Raw genomic sequence first — 21,878 nt, forward strand, 5'->3', positions numbered from 1 at the left:
AGGTTCTCCTTTAGATAGTTAGACAGACCCCAGTCTCTCATTAGTGTTTAAAAGATCCAGGAAATAGATGTGACTCTGCCAGAGGCCCAATCCAACAGATGTGAATGGTCCTAGAGCCACTTCATTCCTTTTAATCAGGAGAGATAAAATGAGAAAGTTAAGCTTTTTGCCATCCTGATCCCAAGAGGATCAAACTCAGATCTCCCACCACCAAGAAAGCCCTACCATGAAAAACCCCTCCTGCCCTCCTAGTGGGGCAATTCCTTACCTGGTATTAACCAGCCCCCTGAGCTCTCCCTCCTCAAGCACGGCTTCGGAACCTGGATATTCATCCAGTCGGAACAAAGTGCCCAGCTCACAAGAAGAGAAGACATCCAGCTCTAGCAGAGACCTAGCACATCACACCCTCTCTGAATTTCCTGTTCCTACTGGCCAGTTACAGCAATCCTCAGCTTGGCACTCTGCCTGCTGCGAAATCTGCTTCCAGATGCCACGTGCTTCCCACACATTCAGTGCAAACCCATTAAATAGGGGAATTTCACCCAAGGGGATCCTTAGCATCAACCATCATGATGCTGACTGTCAACGTGCCCAAGCTCCTCTCTGTATTTGTTACCATTTTTAAAAGTCCCTGTCATTTTGAAAATTGACTCAAAAGCCTTACTATGGGGGATACAATGAGAAATGATGTTGCAAAAAAGCCCTAAGCTTCAAATAGAAAAATTACAGAATTTAAGCGCAAAGGGAAGAAACTAAATCTATAGAAAAGTCTCCTGCCCTCCCCCGAGCAGGTGAAGATCTGCACTGAAATTTGGTAACCTGGCTCACTCCACTGACATCCCATTTTAGTTTTACTGTTTCAGTTAATTTTCAAGGAGGGATTTTCCAAGGCAGTTATCAGTGTGAATTCAACATCAATGCAACACATTTCCCCCGGAGAGGTTTCTAAATCAATTTTAATTCTGATAGGCTCAAGTAAATGTTTTCAATTTGATTCAATAATCCATACACACTTATAAAATGGCTTTTCCCCCATGTACTACAAGACGAACATGGTTTATGTTTGTAACAACTTTGGCTAACAAAAAATTCTAATTTCCTATCTCGAATGATACAGACACATAATTTTTATTCACTTCTTAATGAACCAGATGACATAAACAAATGAAATAAAATCAGCATTTAAGAGCATTAGTTGTATCATTAGATCTCTAAATGTTATAGCAACACATGATTTTTGGCAAACTCAAAAAAAAAAACCCCAAACCCTAAATCACAGAAAAGTCCTCAAATAGAGCTTTAGAGTTTTCTAAATCTCCTGAGAATTTGTCATCATTTCCACTTAGAGAGCAACATGAAACCTCTTAAGGATGTCTTTTGAAATGTGAGCAAGTTCTCAAAAAAGGTAATTACAATAAAGTTACTACCAGATATCAGCAAGAGTGACATGAAGATTAGGGCTGGAGGTAAGGGATGGCAGAAATATAATCTCCTCCAATAGCATCTAGTGTACTGCAAACTCAAAAAATGGAATAAAGTGTAGAAAGGACGGCTGTGGAGGTCAGGGTGAGACATGGGCCTTCAATGGGCAAGAATCTTCACAGCACAGGGAGCAAAAAATGACAATCTGAGGAGGAAGGGAGGTGCCTGGCTCACCTCCATTTCCATAACTGTATTTCCAAGTCAGCTAAAACTCTGACCCCCCTGCTGGGAGTATGACTAGGCAGCGTTTCCAGACTCCATCAAATTCTGGATCCTTAAGATCAATACTGACTGAACAAAAAGCAAAATTCATACTTGATTTTTCAACTGCCTGCTTTTAAGATTATCCAGGTGAGAATGTTAACATACAAAATTACAGTTTGATATTATCATGTTAATATTGAACTTACCTACAGTACATTAAAAGTTTCTCAGCTGTGACTTTATAAATAGCAGCTTCTGAGAGCGTTTTGTATGTATGTTCTTGTCCTACCTGTAGTAGAAACCCTTTAGTGTTGGAACAGGATATTGTCCTACAAACCAGCTCAGATGACAGCTGAGAGAGACTGGAGAGTTGACTGTGACTAGAAAGCTCAGGGCTGTAAAAACGCCGTGTCTAAAGAGAAGTGTTTCAGACAGAACTGCTTTGCATATGACTACAAAAAGAGATGTGTCCCCAGAACATTAAAGAAATATTGTAAAATCTTTGCATGCCCACTGTCATTTGCCCCCTTTGCAGCAGAAATCAAACTATTTCCCTGTCACCCCAAAGTCAGTAGCCAATGCAATAGAGCCTAAAAACAGTTATTAGAAACCCTAAAGGAACTTCAAACACACATTCCACCCCACTGCAGGGAGTTAGTCCATCCCAGCAGCAGGACTTTGCATTCACACTCGCTGATTAATCATGAGATTCCTCCTGGACCTTCCCTCTAACCTCTCCAGGTTATTAAATTGTTAACTAATGACATTACAGTGGTTTTAACTCAAGGTAGGCACTATAACAGAAATGTACAAATCACATCATCTGAATAACCATAATTTTCTTTTTAGCGATTGTACTTAAATAAGCTGCTTGCATTTATCCGACATTTTATCATATTTTATATTCATATACTTTACAAATCTCAGGAATTAAGCCTCATATTATTTCAACACTTTGAAAAAGAAACATTAGCTTACTAGATCCTTATACAGACAAAAAGAGAGCTAAAGATTTAGCTGACACTACACTGAAGACTTATGCTTAGATAAAGAAAGAACCCTGTCTCATGCTCTAACTCCATCCTAATCCTCATCCCCTTTCAGTTACCCCAGATCTTCAGCGTGGGATATATCTGTGGGACAGACATTCCATGCAGTGCTGAGAACTGCAGAAAGCAGGAGAACCACCCAAACAGTAGATAATACAGCAAAAGAGGCCCACCTCTGCTCCGGATGGAGATGCCTGCATGCATCTTGCAGAAGTACAACAAAACACTGGAAAACACGAGAGCTGAAATTTCTGTTTATAAAGCAAAGACTAATATCTTGGGAATACTTAGTTCCACGGGATAATCAAATTCATTGATTAGCAACATTAGAAACTTCATGTTAGCACTTGCTACCTGCCACTGCTCACAGTTAATGAACTTGGAAAAAAAGGAAAAAAAAAATCCCTGTTTTTCACGTGTCCATCATTCATGGAGGGCTCCTTTGTTGAAATACAGGCAAATGCATACAACTCAATGGTAAGTAAATGAGCACACAAGTTTCTTTTGACTCTCATTATGTGGGATTTGAATAGCAAACAGTGTGTGCATTGTGTACCTTGTCTATGTAAGAGCCCTGGGATGGTTGATGTGATCAGATGCACTCAGACTGCACAGACAATACAGAACAAGATTAATCCTGCAGATGTGCAACTGCCCTACACTGTCCCTTCCAGCTCTTCAGACACTCATACTTGCTGCAGGGAGCTCTGATCGCTGCCACACAACATATTTTATACTCCCTCCCAGCACTAAAGGTAATTCTCAGAATTTCCATGTGGGGGATAGAATCAGATTCTGTGCAGAGAAGCGTTCAGTTATTATGATTTATGAAAGTGTTTTCAGAACTTGGATGCTGAATATTTTATCAACATAAACATCAAGTTCCTAAAAGAGTTGTTTGCTGCTTTCAAAAGTTTCACCCTCCAGCAGAAGAAAAAAAATAGATGGCACACATCCAGAAGATGTTATCCATACTAAAAAGGAGACATTTTTTAATTTCCTGCCTGCCCCAAAAACCTGAATGATCGCACAACTAAACCACTTTCTTTATTTGCCTTAAAAATCTCTCTTAGATCACACTCTAATTTACATCAAAGTTCCCCCGTTTTTGCCTTGCCAAACTACAGCTTTTTTATCTTAAATGAATCCCTTTTTCCTTGTAAGTTTAGGCCTTGAGCAGTCATAAGGTTTCTAAATCATCTTCCCAAACAAACACTTGAATTTTTTTAATTGCTGTGTCTCTTACAAATTCTAATATAGAGATTCCTGATACAAAAGCTAAAGCAAACACAAGTAAATGTTTTGGTAGAATTGCTGCAGTAAATGTTATAGCTGCCCAGAATTTCAACCAGTTATCTACAATGAGTACAATTCACAACACACATATATAAGCAAAGATGAGAACTTTTTCTGTCTTATAAAGATGTAAACAATCCTCCGAATAAATGGCTAAATTATACACCCACAGAAAGAAACAGAATGCCAAACTCAAAAGCTCACATGAAAGTTCAAATCTTGCTGTCTCAGGTATCAAAACTATTTAGTATGATTTTTTCTTTTTTGTTTTACTTTTTTATTTGAGTAATTCTGTTTTCAATCTCAATTTTATGTATAGGTTTAAAAAACAAATCAAAGATGGCTACACAGAACAACATGAATTACCACTAGAAATTAAGGTCTTGGGCTCCAAGTTCATCAGTATTTAAAACCATAAGCAATAAAAATACTAATAAAAATTTAAGAATAAAAATTCCCTCTAAAATAAGTAAGCATAAGCATGAAATTCATATCGGTTCATTTCTCATGGTTATCACTCCAAAGAACTGCCCTACAATCTGAGGCAAAATTGTAAATACAAATATGATCTAACCCAACCATGTATTTATCCATAGCTTCTCCTTGATTTTGAGTTTTCTTCCTCCTTGTTTATATTTCCTTTAGCAGATTACAATTAAATCTCTACAGATTGCTGCTGAGTTCTCTGTAACTTCACAAAGTGTCAGTAAGATTCAACCTCCAGTAACAGAAAGTGCATTTAAGCTCTGCTTAGTTCAAAAGAAAGTAGAAAAAAAAGCCTTTAGAAGAAAATGTATTTATCAAGAGTGGAAAAAGAGTAATCTTTTGTTAAGGGTAATTTTTAAAATTGTATTTCCTTTTGTGAACCATAAATAACATGTAAGTTTTTTCTCAAATTTCAGGTATATTTCAAAATGAGGTATTTTGATGTCAGAGCATTGAAACTCATATTCCTGTACCAGAGTTCCACTGAGCGTAACAAATTCCACTTTCACTGAGTGCACAGATAACAGAAGAATCACAGATGCATAAAAGGTGGCTGATGTAGGAGCTGATTAAAGTACAAAACATGTACAAATAAAGAGAAATGAGTCACTACCTTTCTTTTTGGAGTCTTTCTTTGTGCTGGTTTTAACAGCCACTTGAAGTTCTGTCTCAGTTGACATCCTATATCCTTAGTCCTCTTCACACAGATCCAGGATCTCGGTCAGGCTCATTTAGAACGTCTCTCCAAGAGAATAATTTAGCCTTTCAGATACTATAACCCAAACAGTTCATCTCATTCACTCCTTTCGAGTGCTGTTAAGGAAGGAAACAAAAAGGAACAGTCATTTTCTGAGTTTAAAACATAAAAGGAAAAAAAAGGCAAACCATTGCAAGCTTACTGAAGAAGAAACATAAAATTCTTCATCTACAGAGCCAATTGTCCAGAATTTTGGATGCCTAAACACAGTTATCTCTGACTAGCCTCAAACATCTATATTTTAGATGTTTTGGCGTATCTGTTATGTCTTAACAGGCTAGAGACACTACTCAGGATGTACAGAAGATCAGCAGTTCTGGACCAGCAGCTGGAGGACAAAGATTATGATCTTAGAAGTAGCTTGAAACGTCACCAAAAGCAAAAAATTCTGCAAGGACTCGATTCTTAAATGCAACAATTCCAAGGTATAAACATACTGCCAGATAGCAAGTTCAGATTTTTACTCCAGTGCTCTTTCAGCACCTTCATTCTCTACTTGAACAAAGACAAATGAAAAATGTATTCATTGCTCATGCTGAGAACATCATACTTTGCCACTCCTCTTGCTTATGGTAATGTTTCCAGTATAAAAGAATCTGTATCCACGCAAACAAAGCTGTAATTTTTAACACCCATCTAGTAATCTTTCTTGTAAAGAACTCTGAGAATTGCTAATTAAACCTATGAAATATAAATGGGATAAGGGCAAAAAGATAACATTTAGAGAGCAAGATACAGTTTTACATAATATGTGTTTGTTGGGGAGATACAAAAATACACCAGCTGTGAACCCACAGCAGAAATGTGCTGGAGCAGTATGAGGGAGGCAGGACTGGGGATGGCAAAGAACACACAAAGAATAAACACCTAAGCAAAAAATTACTCCAGTTCTTACTGCTGGTCCTTCTTGCTTTGAAGGATGAGCCACCTACTCCAGCCAGTCTGTCGAGGGCAGAGGACCATACTGTCCTGGAGCCATTTGTCATGATGTTCCCTCACCAAATGCATCTTCTTATTGCCCTTTCTTTTTGTGAGAAAGTTCTCGTTATTAGCACAATTACAGTGAGGTCCATCTGGCCTGTCTGAACAGCTGCCCACTTATTAAATAAGCATTTAATAAAGATATTAACCCAGCATATCAGCTGGTTAGCTGGCCAGCGATTAACTGCAGTTATAGTTATTTACTAGTGTCCCTTCTTTGTCATTTAAGAAAGTAACAGACTGCAAACACTGAAATAATTTTGACAGTTTAAATCACTTTTCACAGTAAGGGCTGTGAAGCCACCAGTACTTTCAAATCCAGGCTCTTTCAACATTTTAAAATGCTTCAGTAACATTACACTGCCATGCACCGTCTGAAGTGATTTAATATTGCTGAAGTGTGTCAGGGGCTTTCTTTAATAAGCTCTTCAAGTCTGTCTGTGTATTATAGAATATTCAAAGACAGCTTTTCAAAATCTGCTGAACTGATTTTGAAATACAAAATTCCCTGTTCCTCCTCTATGGGATCTAAATAAGTCCCGAATAGCAAAAAGGAGGAAAAATAAAGCAACACAAATTGGAGTTGCAGTGGTTGCCAAATACACCTTTTTGGTGTAATAGACCCAAATAAACTAACAGCATTTTGATTAACATTCTTAGTTAGGAAAACATCAGAAAAGGACAAAGCAAACGAAGGCTGATCACAGAGGGAAAAGGAATAACAGCTCCAGAAGTGACACTTGGATCTGAAGTGCTCTTTGGCCAGGTCCATGGACAGGGAGATGACTCTTCCCAAGCACAGGCACGATGGGCCCCAGCACAGCTCAGAGCTGTGCTGTGAGGGAACCCTCTCACCCGGCTGCAGACAGAGCTGCTCTTCACTTACGCCTCAAATCCCCCCACAAACAGGGAGAGAAGTGCGGCAGAGAACAGATGTCCCTCACAACCCCCATCTCCTTCCCCTCCCCCTGCATGCAACCCAATTTAATAATATTTAGTTTTACAGCACAGTAGGGATGCATCAGCCTTTACAGCTCAACGGCACTTACTTAAAGCATCTCTCAAATCACAGCTGGATTGACAGTTTATTTTTTGAGAATTTGGATTTATATTTACCTAAAGGTTAACTACATAACTCTACATGAACTAATTCACAAAAGGAAAATATTTATGACAGGTCCATTTATTAAAAAAGATAAATTCAAAATAAATACAAAATACCACCAGGGTCCATAGTTAAGCAAGTTTTAATGTCTTAGAAGACTGTTGTGGGTACAAAGCATCAGGAATGTCATCTGTTGTCAGCTCCTTCCAATAGGAAATAGTAGCATCTGAATGGCACTGAATATTTTAAAGTAACAACACAGGACTGCTATCTCATTTGAAACTCTCCAGAAAAGCTATATCCCCTCGTGGCTATCCTACTGAGTAATATTTTTTAAAATAAATGCATGTCTATTTTTGGACAGGTTCACATATTGATTTGCTTTCAAACCTAATCAGGTCATACTCTTGCAGGCTCATAGATCCTTGAATAAAGTAATAGGTATCTTTGTAAAGGAGCACATAAACATCCGTCAGATGCAAGCTATAGTTCAAACTGAATTTGCTACAGAGACAATTCCTCCAAAAGTATAGGTCTTTATGTAAGCCACATTAGTAAACTTGCATGCACTGTCCATATTTCAGCCGTTTATTACCCAGATGAGAATGGCAGTCAATCTGCTCTTCACTGCAACAGCTTTTATTGTCTCCTCCAATCTAGGTCACCGTTGTTAAACACTACAGTCTCCCAACTGTGGGAAGTACTGCAGCATGTGTTTTATCAATGAGATGCTATTTTCTTTGATCAGTTCTGCCACATTTCTCTCCCTGCTCTAAAGACAAAATTTTGTTAGCTGCGTTTCCAAAAAAAAAATCCATCATCTCTTACACATATCCACTCTAACGATCTTCCTGTGTGCCTTGTTTCTGCTCTGGCTATTACAATGTTATGTGCATGCCTCAGCTTTTCCTAAAGAGGATTCAGAGCTCTTAATTTTAACAAAATACTGACATTTTCTGTGCCCTTATTAGTGGCTACAGCAGGAACACAATCAGCGCATTCTGGAATTAACTGGCTTTTAATTCCAAGAGAAGTCTTAAGCCTGTGTTCTCTATTACTCCTACGCCAGCATGAAACCTAAAGCCTCAGTGAAAAAATATTTCCATAAATTCTTTGCAGTTAGGATTAACACAGGTTGGACCCTTCATGTGTGGGGAAAGTAGTCTCATGCTCCACTTGCCTCCCCCATGCATTTGTAAAACAACAATTTCTGTCAAATTATTTGTCTTTTCCACCAGGCTTAAGCAGGCTCATGAAGGCGTTATCAGGAGACTTCCCTGGCCCAAGTTATGAAAGAGGTCAGACCAGACCATCATAATACTTCCCCTCTGGCTTTAAAATACATGAATTAATTAATTTTCTTCAGGGCTTCAAAACTTAAGAAGTTGCCTCCCCTGAAACCAGTTTCCATCTGCTTATGTAAAAGAAAAGCAGTCTTAGAGAGGATTTGTAACTAAGCCCTGGCATTCCCTAGGTATTTAAGTTTTCCACAGCCCCAAAGTGGGATTTGACAAGAGGATAGTACCTCCCAAACGCTAGTTTGACAAAACAAAAGCCGTGCTACCATCCTTAGCTCTTGCTTTTATGGCTCTGAAGTCCAGAAAACAATTTTTTTCCTTCAAAGCACCCAATACAATCATGTTGATGCCATAGTTTTGCAAGTGTTCAACAAAGGGTGTTACTGAAAGGGTAAAATGTAAGTGACAAAATTATTTTAAAAGTATGTGATTCTGGAAAACTAAAACCAGTTCAAGCATAAAGGATTGCAATCCAGGGAGAAAATGTTACTCATTCACTTCCCATCTGACCACAAAGCCCAACACAGAGAACTGCAGTGGGACCACACACGAATAGACGATGGAAAACCCATCCTTGCCATCAGTGCTCTTTCTACCCTCCAGGGAGAGAAGGCCATGAATTCTCTGCTGCTGTTCACACTATTTTGTACTCATCAGCTCATTTCCCCAATGGTCAAGGCTCGGGAACATGAGAGTATTCATCTGTTACAGCAGGCACTACACTAATTCCAAACAAAAACCCAAGGGACTGATCCAAACCTCACTGATATACTGCAGTTAATAAGGCCTGTAAGTGAGAACCAGAACAAGAGGAAGACGAGGTAAAAGAGAGAGCTTAAGATACTGACACAGAGGAGAAAATGAGAAGGAAACAAAAGAAAACAGGGAAGCTGTCTCTGTGACACTTCATTACAGCAAATTCTATAATGTGCTTAGCAGCAAAATCTAAGCCAGACCACGCATTAAAATTCTGGCTACCCTGGAACAGAAAACAATCTCTGTTAGGCTGTTGCATGGGCCAGTCCTCTCCTCCAGTTTTGCCATTTACCCACAGAACAGCACAATGCACTGGACCTAGTGACAAAGTCAAATGACTCTCTCTCCCTGCTCTTTCCTGCCATTTCTTTACTAGTATTTCTGCAGCCTCTAAAGGTGGAAGGAATCTTACTGTTCACGTGCACAAACTGAGATTCTACAAAAAAATTCACTCCCTCAGCAGATGTGGAAAGCCAAGTGCCCTGTTTAACTCCTCTAATTCCTCTTGCAAACTACAGATCCTCCTCTGGAACTCAGCATCCTGTTTCTCCCTCCATCTCCCTAAGTTACACAACCTGCAAAGACTCACAACTGCCTCCATAGCTCATACTTAGTTTTGTTTGCTCTAGAGCATTTACCTTCTCACTTCTGTTTTTCTGTATATTTAAACACAAGAAGGAGATTTAAGTACTTTATTATGCTTTCTGTACTACATCTGCAGTGTCTTCCAGAACAACACTTCCAAATAACCCTTTTTAATTCTTCTAACATTAGAAAACTACTTAGTACTCAAAATACAGCATTTAATTTCCGTTTGTATTTAGTTGCTATAGTTGACTGTATTCATAAAATACTTCTCTTATCTGCTGAAAACAAGAAGCTCTTTTTTAAAAAAACCCTACATGTAACTAAGGCAAATAACATATTTTATATTTAAGTTTGTTGTGGTTTACAACATTCTTCATTATCCTATTTTTACAGCATCTTTCAGGCATGTTACCCAGTTCCTCAGATGGGGTAAATAGCACCCTTGAAGCTGCTTTACTACTAGAAGAGCATCTTGGAAAAAAATTGACATATAAAATATTTCTAAAGTAAGATTTTTATTAGTATTCCAATGATGGTAGGAATAATTACTGAAATTCCTCTTGGAAATCACTCCATATAGTGGTGAATACTGCACTCTACCTCACCAATTATTCACCAGAAGTGCTGTGAATTTTCTACTCACAGAAAATGCTGACCAGATTAAAAAGATGTTTTTCAAAGAAATGAATTGATTTCACCAACATTTATAATGGGGAATTGTTAACATGTCCTTTTAATATTACAGTTTCTTTTTTATATTACAGAGGACAGCATTCAGGAAACAAAGGCAAAATAGAAGACATGGACCTTGCTTTAACGGAATTTTTTCAATACTTCAAAATATGCCATTTGGATTCAGAAAAAACTACATAATGTGTGTTCATAATTTATCTGAGAAAGAATATTCAAATACTTTTAAGGAAAACCATTAGATTTCAGCCAGTCACTAAAGACCAACAGAAAAATATTTATATATATATATATATATGCACACACATACACACCTCTGAGCTAAGTATATACCGTGCAATATGAGTAGCATCACTTTCAGGAGTCTTGCAAGGCTAGAAGGGAGAGAATCAAACCCTAAATCTACAACCGCAAAAAATTAAAGGCTGGAAATCAAAATGGAAATGGCAATTACTAAAACCAGTCGTGGCATCACTGTAAGCCTTCAGTTCCACAAGAATCATGGAATCATTAAGGCTGGAAAATACCTCCAAGACCATCAAGTCCAACCTTTGAGAAAGTACGTAATTCTGTCGGACAAGGGTATTTGCAGCCTTGAATGAAATAAGCCGCTCCTGGAAAAGGTTAGACACAAAAAACTTCCCAGGACTGTCCTGCCAGACCCCGGGAAGGCAGCAATCCCAAGGCTCATGTTTGCATCTCCTCTGCTTGTGTCACAGGGAATGTAACTCCAGCCCAGAGAGCTGAAAATGAGTAAAAAACCCCTCTGTGCTGGGGGTATAAATACAATACTCATTGTTCCTTTAAGTGTACTTTCTGCTCTGAGATGCAAAGCTCCACTCGAAGCACTATTTGTAAGCTTTTTCAGGGTGTTACATCAAAAAGAGCATTGCCACTGAAAGGAACAGGCTTAAAAACTTCACATCACTCCTCCGGTACTACATTACCAGAAAACAGAGGAAGTCATTCAGATGGGACTAGAGATTCCCTGTGCTCAGTGAAACTTAATTACCTAAATGCTTTTCCTCTATGAACTGCATTACGCCAAGACTCTACTACACCCAGATTGCTGCATTGCTGACCCTGAAGCAGAAAAGAGAAAGAATTTCTGATAATGCTGTGTAAGAGCAAACTAGAAACTGAGCTCACACCTGCTACGGACACATTGCCCAGGCACAGCCCGCCTGCGACCCGAGTTCCACCAGCAGCAAACTGCCTCACCTCCATTAAAGTCAATAAAGTCACACCAGCACAAAATCAATAGCGTTACATTTGACTTATACTGGCGTAACTCCATTGATTTTAATGGAGTTGGAGTTACACCAATTTTATGCTGGTGTATCTGCATTAGTGTCAGAGAAGTTATGCCGGCGTGACTGATGTAAACAATACCAGACCAACCAACCCCTCTATGTCTAAAATTCAATGTCGTTAACTCCGAAGCGACAAGAAAATGCAAATCTGTACATTACCAAAGCAGGGCCTTTGGAATTTATTTTTGCAAAGCAGAAGAACGGCTCTTTTGTGATCCTCTTGACACCAAAGGAACAGAGACTAAGAAGGTAAAAAGGACAAAGTACACAGTTGGGATCACAGTATTCTGTAATTAGAGCTGTTAAATGATTACTAAAGTGCGGTGGTGCAATCATCACACTGAAGGAAAGGGAGAAGAATGCAGCCAGGAACATCACCAGGGAGAAGGTAAAAGCAATGTCAGACACCACATTTCATACTGAAATGCAAATTCCTCACAGTCAGAATCTGTGTATTCTAATTGGAAGAAAAGGTTATGGAATTAAACATCTCCCATCCTGGACAGCTCAGCATGTTTTTAAGTGGCACAGTAAGTTGAAGGAAACTTGTTCATCTCCTGTCCTTTACAGAAATATCCTAATTCAGCTATTTTTTTTTTTTTTTTTTATTTCAAGATGACTTTCTTAATATGGCAAGTGAGACTGAACTGAGACTCGCCTTCTCATTCATTTTAAATAAAATAACATCACTATACCTACACACTTAAGCTATACTTTGAAATCTGAAGTAGAGCTTGGAATGATGCCTTATACTAACCTGCTTAACGGATGTGGATTTTGCACCAACTTTTTCAGGTCCCTTTGAGATTTTCTCAGTCACATGAGTTGACTTGTACATTGTGCCTTTCCATTCTCTGAACACTTCCTGACATTATAGCAAAGCAAAGCAAACTTTCCTAATGTCAACAACAACAAAAAGCCCTTATGTCAGGATCTTTATTCACTGCTGCTTTTCAACACTCAGCCCTTGTTTCCTGACAGTTAAGTATTAGGAAAGCTAATCAGAGGAATTCACCTTGCTGTAAATGGACTTTTGATTTATTACACCAAACTCAGTGACCTGACTTATGCAAAAGTTCATTGTCTAGCAGAGCAAAGGGGAAAAAGCAAAACGCTTCTGGGGCTATAAGTATGAATTTACACTAACAGGTAAAAATGTTTACATTCTTGTTCCACAACTGACAAATATCACTATTTTAAATTGTCTGGTAAATGGGTGACCTAATTGTGGCCTTTTAGAACCTGAAGGGAGGCTGAAGGAAAGAGGGACTTTTTACAAGGATATCTAGTGACAGGACAAGGGGGAATGGCTTCAAACTGAAAGAGAGTAGGTTTAAATTAGAGAGTAGGAAGAAATTCTTCCTGGTGAGGGTGGCGAGGCCCTGGTACAGGCTGCCCAGAGAACCTGTGCCCATCCCACCTGGAAGTATTCAAGGCCAGGTTGGATGAGGTTTTGAGCAACCTGGTCTAGTGGAAGGTGTCCCTGCCCATATAGAGTTGGAACGAGATGGTCTTTAAGGTCCATTCCAAACCAGGCCATTCTGTGATTCTGAGTTTTACCTACAGAAATAGTTTTGACCAGTCCATTTAAAGACTCCAGTCTTCAAACCAGCAATGTCACTCATGCAGGTAATCCCACGAGAATGCCCAGATGAACAGCGGGCAGGCTTCTGCATGATATCAAACAGAAGTATTTGAGAACAGCTGCTAGATTTTACTGGAGAAATTTCAAACCATAAATAATTTTCTTGGATTCACTTATCTGTTCTCATCTCATTTGTGATTGCAGTGCCTTGTATCTGATTATGTTATACACTGCTCCACAAATGCCTTTGCTTTCTATCAGTCAGAATGTTAAACACTTTCAAAGGAAGGAAGCACCTCCCTTAAGAAGGCTCCACACATTTTCTGTTCGTGGATAAAACTGAGCAGTGTTTCTGAATAATAACAGACAGTTCTGGAAAATATACTAAAGGGAAAAAGAGTCACATGACAATATGACCCTTGAAACTGTGGGGGCCAGGTGTTGTTTGCTGTATTGTAATTCCACACTCAGAAACATCCACACCAGGAAACACACTGATCTCCACTCTGCTATGACCATGCAACTGGAAAGGTCTACATGACCATATCACCCACTTACAGGATCAAAGCCCAAGTGATCCTGGGTTAGAGACTCTGCAAAAGAAGGAAAAAGAAAAACCAAACTGCTGCCAGGCTAAAATGTCCAGGGAAAAAGGAAAAAAACAAAAAAGATATGTTTGATAACTCAAACAGTTAAACGAGTATAAGACCTGCATGAGTGGTAATGCATCACAAAATCATGCTTATATTCTAAACATTTTTAAAAATCACCCAAGTAGTGTGCAGTGAGGAACCATTCACCTTCTACTGTCATGCTACAGTTTATTCTCTCTTGGAAGCAATTACAGGACAAATGCCAAGCTACAGAAGGTATTTTTCCAGCAGCAGCATCTGGCTTCTTGGCAGACTCCTCAGGCAATTTTATTGGAAGCTTTAGAGATGCTGTTGGGTCAGTCCTAGTTATATTGCTCAGGAGCTGTCTGGCAGTTTCTTCTTCCTAGATGTCATAATCCTTCTGATTTACCTTGAAGGAATTAGCACATTTCTATCCATTTCAAAAACAGTTGACCTGCAAGGCATTTAGAGGTCATCTACAGAGACACAGTAAAAGTCACTGGTCTAAATCTGTGTGCCTTTGAACCAGCAGCATTTCGGCATCCATTGCCTAATGCCTCATCAAGGAAACAACTAATCCATGCAAAAATTCTGTGTGTGTGTGTGTGTGTGTGTGTGTCTGACCGGTAAATCAAATGTATTCCTTAAGATTAAAGGAAAAAAAATAAGATGCATGAAAGATAAGCTAGTAAAAAAAAAAAAAAAGGTAGGATGGGCAACAGCAAATCTGTGCCTTTATTTAACATGGACTGCTCTCATATAGTAAAGACAGTTCTGTGCTTTATCCTGTAGTAAAGGAGAGTGCACATGAAGTCAAGAAATGCTTCTGGCAGACAGCAAGCATAAAGTGAAATACAAGGGGATCAGCTCAGTCCACCGAAGAAAAACAATTCCTGAGAATCTGCTACTTGCAATTCCTCCATTAACCACGGTGCCTCCAAGGGCAGGAGGGGCACATGGAAGGGAAGAAGGCAAGACAGCCGATGATGTTCTCTGCTCTCCCTACTGCCCATCCCTCCCCCCTCTCCAGCCCCAGCAGCAAAGATCTGCATTATTCTACAGCTGTGATCATGATTAATCCTCCTCCAGAAGGATGAAGGACAGGGTGTTGGGTTTACCCGCCCTCCTTGCATACCAACAAAACCTAGTCCAAATCAAAAAGTCTTTATGTCAGTTTGGAGCTGTCCTCTAGAATTCATACAGAGAAAGGGGGCACAATGCTATAGAAAGCGCACTTATAGTCCATAACACAGGTGGGGTTTTAGAATACTTTTGTGCAATTCCTTTAAAGAAATATGTTCCTTAATTTAAAAAGAAAAGGAGGCAGAAGTGTTCACTACTGCTGCTTTTTTTTTTCTAAAGACTTTCACAGAAAGACATGCCTCGATGTCTTCTTGTTTTGTTTTTTTTTCTTTCAAGAGTTTTCAGAGAGGTTAGACAAAAAACTTTCCACGAAATCCTCTATCAGGTTATTTTCTAGGAAAAAAGAGTCCTAATGCCCAAAGGTAAATATTACAGGTACAAGAAATGTACTCTATAATTTAATAAAGGGCTATGGCTCTTGGATTTTCTGTAACAGGAGTATACATAGAGCAACGTGAGAGAAGACTGACAGCACTAAGAAAGATACACATATTCAGGTCAAACAAAAAGCCAAACAGAACCCTGTCATCAGCAGAGTGCAACTAAATCCAACCAGACACAGACTTCAGACTTGGCTAATGCAAATTGACTAATATAATTCCATTTTATGCAGGGCAAAACATATTCTGATTGCAGGGCAGTGGTGCTCACAAGTTCTAAATTTAGGTATCATTAGGGCCAGGTGAACCATTCAGTGAACTAATCTGAATTTTATCCATAGCAAAGGTTTGTACAGTCCAGAAATTACCTTCTCAGATTTAAACCATGTATTCACTCTCATTACTTCAAACATCTTTTGGATATCCCCGTTCATTAATTAAAATATGTGCAGAATCACAATATGCATTGACAAGGCAGCCTGGGTTTTAAAATGCTGTGCTATGGCACACACAGAAAAATCAATTATTTAGGCTTCAGTACATGAACAGAAGCTACTGGCACACTAGAAACCAAACCATATTTTAGGGGAGATGTAGCACAGATTCTATTGTTTACAAGCTCGTTTCTGCAAAGTACTGAGCAATCTCAATGATCAGGTGAACATTTGGATACACACTGAAGACTAAACTTCCAGTGATGCCCTAGATTTCACTGACTACACAAAAGAGATGAAAGCTGCACAGAGAGACAAACAAAAAGTTTCCTTGATGCAGCAAAGATCTAAAATATTCTTATAAACTGTCTTTGATTCTACAGTCTCAACAAGGCCTGTAAACTGAGAAAGCAAACAAGAATAACCATCAAATGAGTGCCCTTTAGTACAGTCAATTAAAAATAGAAGCAAAATGCTGGTCTCCCTTGTACACTGCTCTCCTGAAACATCTGGCGCACTTAAAACAATGTACTTTATATTCAAAGATAATATAACCTAATCTGAAATAAAGTTTCTGCTACAATGAAAACTAGTTGTTTTGCCAGCTGAGTTTAAAGCCAAAAGGTGAAGAAAACCTAATCCAATTAAAAGGAGAGGGAATTTAGGAATGCAGAATTTAATTACTGCACTTGGAAGACAGCCAGGACCATTGGGTTAAGCCCTTGTGAAAGGGCCAGGGGAACTCAAAAGAATTCCAGTGGTCAGGCCCCCGGCTCCTGAGCAGGGCACCCTTGGCACCCACGTGCCCTGTAGCTGAGGCCCAGGGAAGAACACCAGCTTCTGACTTCCAGTGTTTCCAGCAGGTCCTTCCTCCCAATGCCCAGCATTAGGCAGACCTGGCTCTGCCCAGCTTGTGATACCAGACAGGCTCTCAGCACAATAGGGTGAGACTGCAGACGATGGCCAATTAAAGCCGCTGGGATAAATACGCCCTCAATGAAGTTATTGCCTGTGTGTCACTTTAACATTTTGGTTTGTTTCGGGCTTTTTTTCAGTTCCACAGACTAAATAGCAGGCAGCAATATTAGTTTTGGAAGAAGTATGATGTTTGTGTTACCCACTCCAGTTAATTAATGAAAATAATGACAGAGTTACAAAATCAGGGATGATTAAGAACTTGAAGACCATCCTACCCATTTCTCTGCCAAGCAGGATTTATTCTTAATAGCACATAACGTTGTTTTTCTGCAAACCCTTTTAAATCACACCAGCAGCAAGAGTCCCATCTCCTTCCTTCAGAGGTGTTCACACATTCAGGCTGGTTCAGAGGAAGAAGTAAAATCCAAGAACAGACATCCTGCTAACTTTGTATCATTATTCTGAGTTAACTGCTCAGAGATTATCTTCAGCAATTACTGCAAACACATTCCAAATGCCTGTAATCCTCAGGCAGCTCCACTCTGTCAGTGTTAAACCAATCTATCCCCTTCAGGTAAGAGCTAATGGTACAATCACATACCATTGGGTTTATAACCCAGACTATTATAGTCTCCATTATTAAATATTGCTTATTATTTTGTACTTACAAAGGCAGGGAGATGTGATTTTATTGCTTGCATATCATTCTTACGTTAGTCCTATGCTGTTATAACTTCACTCTGCTTTTCCAGATAAGCTTTTTTTGCTTTCTGCATATTTAAATAGTAACTCTAATTATCCCTATTTGATTGCCCTCCTCTTGCAAAGCCTTTCCACAGGATCATCTGCAGCGAATTCTTCATCCTACTTAGATTTTAAGAAGCCTAAGATACATTATATTCTTTAATTTTAGTAAGAGCATAGAGGTGCTTCTTTCTTAAAAAAAAAAAAGACATGCATAATGTGTTATACCTTCAGACACATTTTTTTCAAAAACAGAGTGAGAAGGATAGATTATTGATTATTATTACACTGGGAACAGTAGCAGTACAGAACAGTGCCTAGCAATAAAGTCAATTAAAAACGAATGAAACCCCAACAAACAAACAAAAAACCCCATGTTGACATGGTATCACATTGGCAAAGAAAACTTCACTTCATTGTCTAAAAATATTGCTTCTTTTGCAAACAATGCTTATAAGAGTTTTGTGGACTTATTTCCAACCAGTCACAGAAAACACTTTACACTTGTAGTTCATAGGTACATGAAGCTGCATGTGGCTACACAGTAACTACAATTAATGGTATTTAATGCATAAACTCAGGTAATCTATTCAAAGATGTGCACATTACAGTAGTCCAAAACACGTCAATAAAATCTGAGCCAAAACTAATGTTTGTTACAATAATTTTGTTAGCATTTTTGGCCATTTTTAAAGAGATTTTGCTATTTTGATTACTGTAAATACATTTTGGGTTAATTAAAATGGTGTTTGGTAACATCATGTGTTGTTAAAGTTGCCTGACATTTCCCTTAATGATTCTCTTTCTAGCTCTTTATAACTTTACCACACCAAACTCTATCTGCCAGAGCTGACATCTTGCATGACACACAGCAAAAGCAGTGACACTCACAGATCAACCTCCAGGACCTTGTCCTGCTGCCCTGAGGCATGAGATCACCCCACTCTTCTCCTCCTCCTCTGCTCACTAAGCAGTGAAGTTTCCCACAGTGACTGCCTTTATCATGCACTCCTGACTTTGATCCTCCAGCACAGACATGTTCCTACTAAGATTTTATGGCAAAGAGAAGTTACTCTGTACACTGCACACACAACTTTGCATTCTGTTATCTTCCATCTGGACAATGTTAAATTTAGCATTTCTTTACTGATGTGCTTGGCTCTGTAACAGTAATTTACATTTTTGTGTGTGTGTGTAGTAACATTCAGGGAAAAAGACGCAACACAGGTGTACAACAACCATATTGCAGCATCTTGTGGAACTCAGCTCACAAGCTGCATTCTTTCAGCACCTACTCCTGCAAAAGTTACTTCAGCAATAAGTGATATGAGTCTGGCAGTGGTAACTATCTCTCAAACATGACTTGGACTGAACAGGACAGGAAAGAAAAACAGGAGTTTCAGTTGTTAACTGTGACTTTCAGATCCATTTGTGTCAAAACAGTGTCAAAAAGCTTTGGAAAGACAAAACACAGTCTTGAGCCCCGAACGCTCACAGAGCATTCACTACTTTAGTAAATACTTCTTTATTAAGGACTACTTTAGTAAATAAAACAACCAATCAACCACACAGAGTCTTTGAGCCAAAGACTTTCCTTAGGAAATGTGACATCAGCCAAGAAAAATGCCTCTCTCTCATCTTCTCCGGTCCTCCCCACAAATTATACACCCCTTAAGATCTAACATCACCTCAGAAGCACAACAAAGCACCACGGTCACACCTGAAACCAGCTGGTTTCAGGTACAGCACCAATGAAAACAGGATGGCAGGGTTGGCAAGGCAATCAACAGGGCTCATCTGACCAAACTAACCACGTGGGAAGAAAATTCTGCTGCCACATACACTCAGTGCCAGGACATGCTGAGAAGCAGCCTCGTTGAAGAAGGCAGGACTGCTTGCCAGTTTAGTTCCCTGCAAAGAGGCCAGCTCAAAATCCTGTACTGCCCAAGATGATGGTAGAGGGGTTGTGAGGGCAAGCTCAGAACACCTGCAACACAGCCTGTGGTTCAAATCAACACGAAAGGATATGTGTCTGTGTTCCAGACAGGGGTTTATATTCCCCAGATTGATGACTTTAAAAGGAACACACAGTAGAGATGTCCCATTGTGATTTATGCTGCACTCTGCTCTCATGCTACAGCCCTGGCAGGAGCAGCAGCAGGAGGATCGATGCTGCTGGCTGGGTCTGCCCACAGGGAATGAACCTACTCTGGAGGCAGCACCATGAGCAGAGACAGCTCCTCATCAGAGCCAACAGCTCAGAAACACCACAGGGAGATAACCCACACAGATCCTCAGTGACCTTCACAAATATCCCCACAAAGATGACCACGATTGAAGAGAAAGTTATATTGGTAACAAGGGTTGAACACCTCAAAGCAAATACTTCAGATTAATAACAGCCTTTAAAATATATTTTCTCAGCAAGGCATAGCAATCCTATCAGGAAGAACAACTGGTGTCACCAGACCATAAGCAAACACAGGTGAGGATGCCCAGTCTTTAGCAGCAAAGTAATCCTCTAGCACCCTATTCAAAACCCAAGAATATTCAGAATATTATTGGAAGAATAATTCTGTTTGAAGCTCACTAAGTAAATCCTATATTTTTATGTGAAATAATTTGATTCTATTTTTATCTATTAAAGAACATTTGGATTACCAGATTGAAAAAGTTCATTCACAGCTTTATATATAAATATATATATATATGACTGTTACAAACCCTCCCCCCTGATGCCCATATAACTAAAAAAAAAAAAAAAAGCAGAAATTACATTTACATAGTCCTGAAAATATTTTAAAATCATCATTACCATGTGTGATTTAATTTTATTTTACTTATGAGCCCAAAGTTGTATCCTGAATGCCATTTCTATAGAAATTGAGTGCCAAATATTACAAAGTTGCCATTTTACTATGTAAAAATATCCTGCCAGCATTCAAGCAAATTAAATTTAAAATTAAACTTCAAGCCTTTGCATGCTACCATAATATTTCAGGCAACAACTTCAAGCAAGGAAAAGCAGAAAACAGACTGTGCATATACTACAGTTCAAAATAGATTTCTCATGTCAAATGGCACAGTTTTCCCTTTTTTTCCATTTAAGAGTTATTTTAAATCTTCTGCTGAATATATTTACATGCCTAATGAAACTTCTTTAGTCATTCTTCTTGAATTACTATATATGCTTTAACACTGCATACACTAATAGTGTACACATATATACAAATCCACACACAAATGTATGCACTCATGCACACCATATTCATGCAAAGAGAATTAATGGGTTTTTTTGACTGGATGCTACCCCCTGTAAATATGTTAAACGTGAACAGTGCTCATGGCTGGGTTCATTAACTAAAAATGTTGCTGTTGTCTGCACGATTCGTGTTGCTCAAATAAGAAGGCATGACATATAAAATGCTAATTTACAGATTGAGTTCTTTTCAATTTACCATCAAGGTCTCTCTCCATGAGGAAAATCAGTGGTCGCTCACTATAATTCTCATCAAGTAACTGGAGCTGAGACCTCACTTGGCACCTGAAGATAAGACTCTGCAGGTAGCCTTCTCCAAGAAAAACAGGGAAGAAAAAATTATAAAAAGGTTTTGAATGAGCTCTAAACACCTTTTCTGACATGCGGTCATGGAAAAATAATATCCAAAAGCCACAGTCCACTTAGAGTGGCAGCTAATGTCATTGTAGATAACTCCTCACAACTTCAGCTATTTCTTCTTCAGTCTTTTTCCTAAAATCCCCATCTCTAGAACATTTGCAGTCTGAGAGATCTGCGTGAGAGTTACTCTGAATACCCTGAACAAAGCTTGGAATGTCACTCTATCAGTTAAGTTCAGACCTGATGTCCCCATTATTGGTCAATGCAGCATTTCATAAACGGATACAATTGAGATTAACTTCAAACCCCCATTATTTCTCCCAACTAGAACAGCAGCAGTTCCATCATTCCCTAAAACATTCCAGGACTTCAGTCTACCACAGCTGTACCAGCTGCCTCTTCTATAAATACCTATGACACCCAACTACTTCAGGGA

At 39.0% G+C, this 21,878-nt stretch overlaps 1 protein-coding gene across 18 annotated transcripts in view; it reads right to left on the bottom strand.

Moving 5' to 3' along the window:
* The window catches only part of DAB1 (DAB adaptor protein 1), a 435,450-nt gene that overhangs the window by 105,776 nt on the left and 307,796 nt on the right, over nucleotides 1-21,878 (bottom strand). For 17 of the 18 annotated variants that reach the window (XR_004358564.1, XM_032696501.1, XM_032696507.1 and 14 more), the window contains one exon: nucleotides 5,131-5,330. Coding sequence is in view for 17 of the 18 variants with exons in the window: in XM_032696501.1 (XP_032552392.1) it covers nucleotides 5,131-5,197 (67 nt within the window). In the remaining variant the exon portion in view is untranslated. Of the gene's footprint in view, nucleotides 1-5,130; nucleotides 5,331-12,164; nucleotides 12,247-21,878 lie in introns of all 18 variants that reach the window. The other variant, XM_032696505.1, reaches the window with a different exon arrangement.

The sequence above is a fragment of the Chiroxiphia lanceolata genome, chromosome 9, assembly GCF_009829145.1.
Source record: "Chiroxiphia lanceolata isolate bChiLan1 chromosome 9, bChiLan1.pri, whole genome shotgun sequence".
In the NCBI taxonomy this organism is placed as follows: Eukaryota; Metazoa; Chordata; class Aves; order Passeriformes; family Pipridae; genus Chiroxiphia; species Chiroxiphia lanceolata.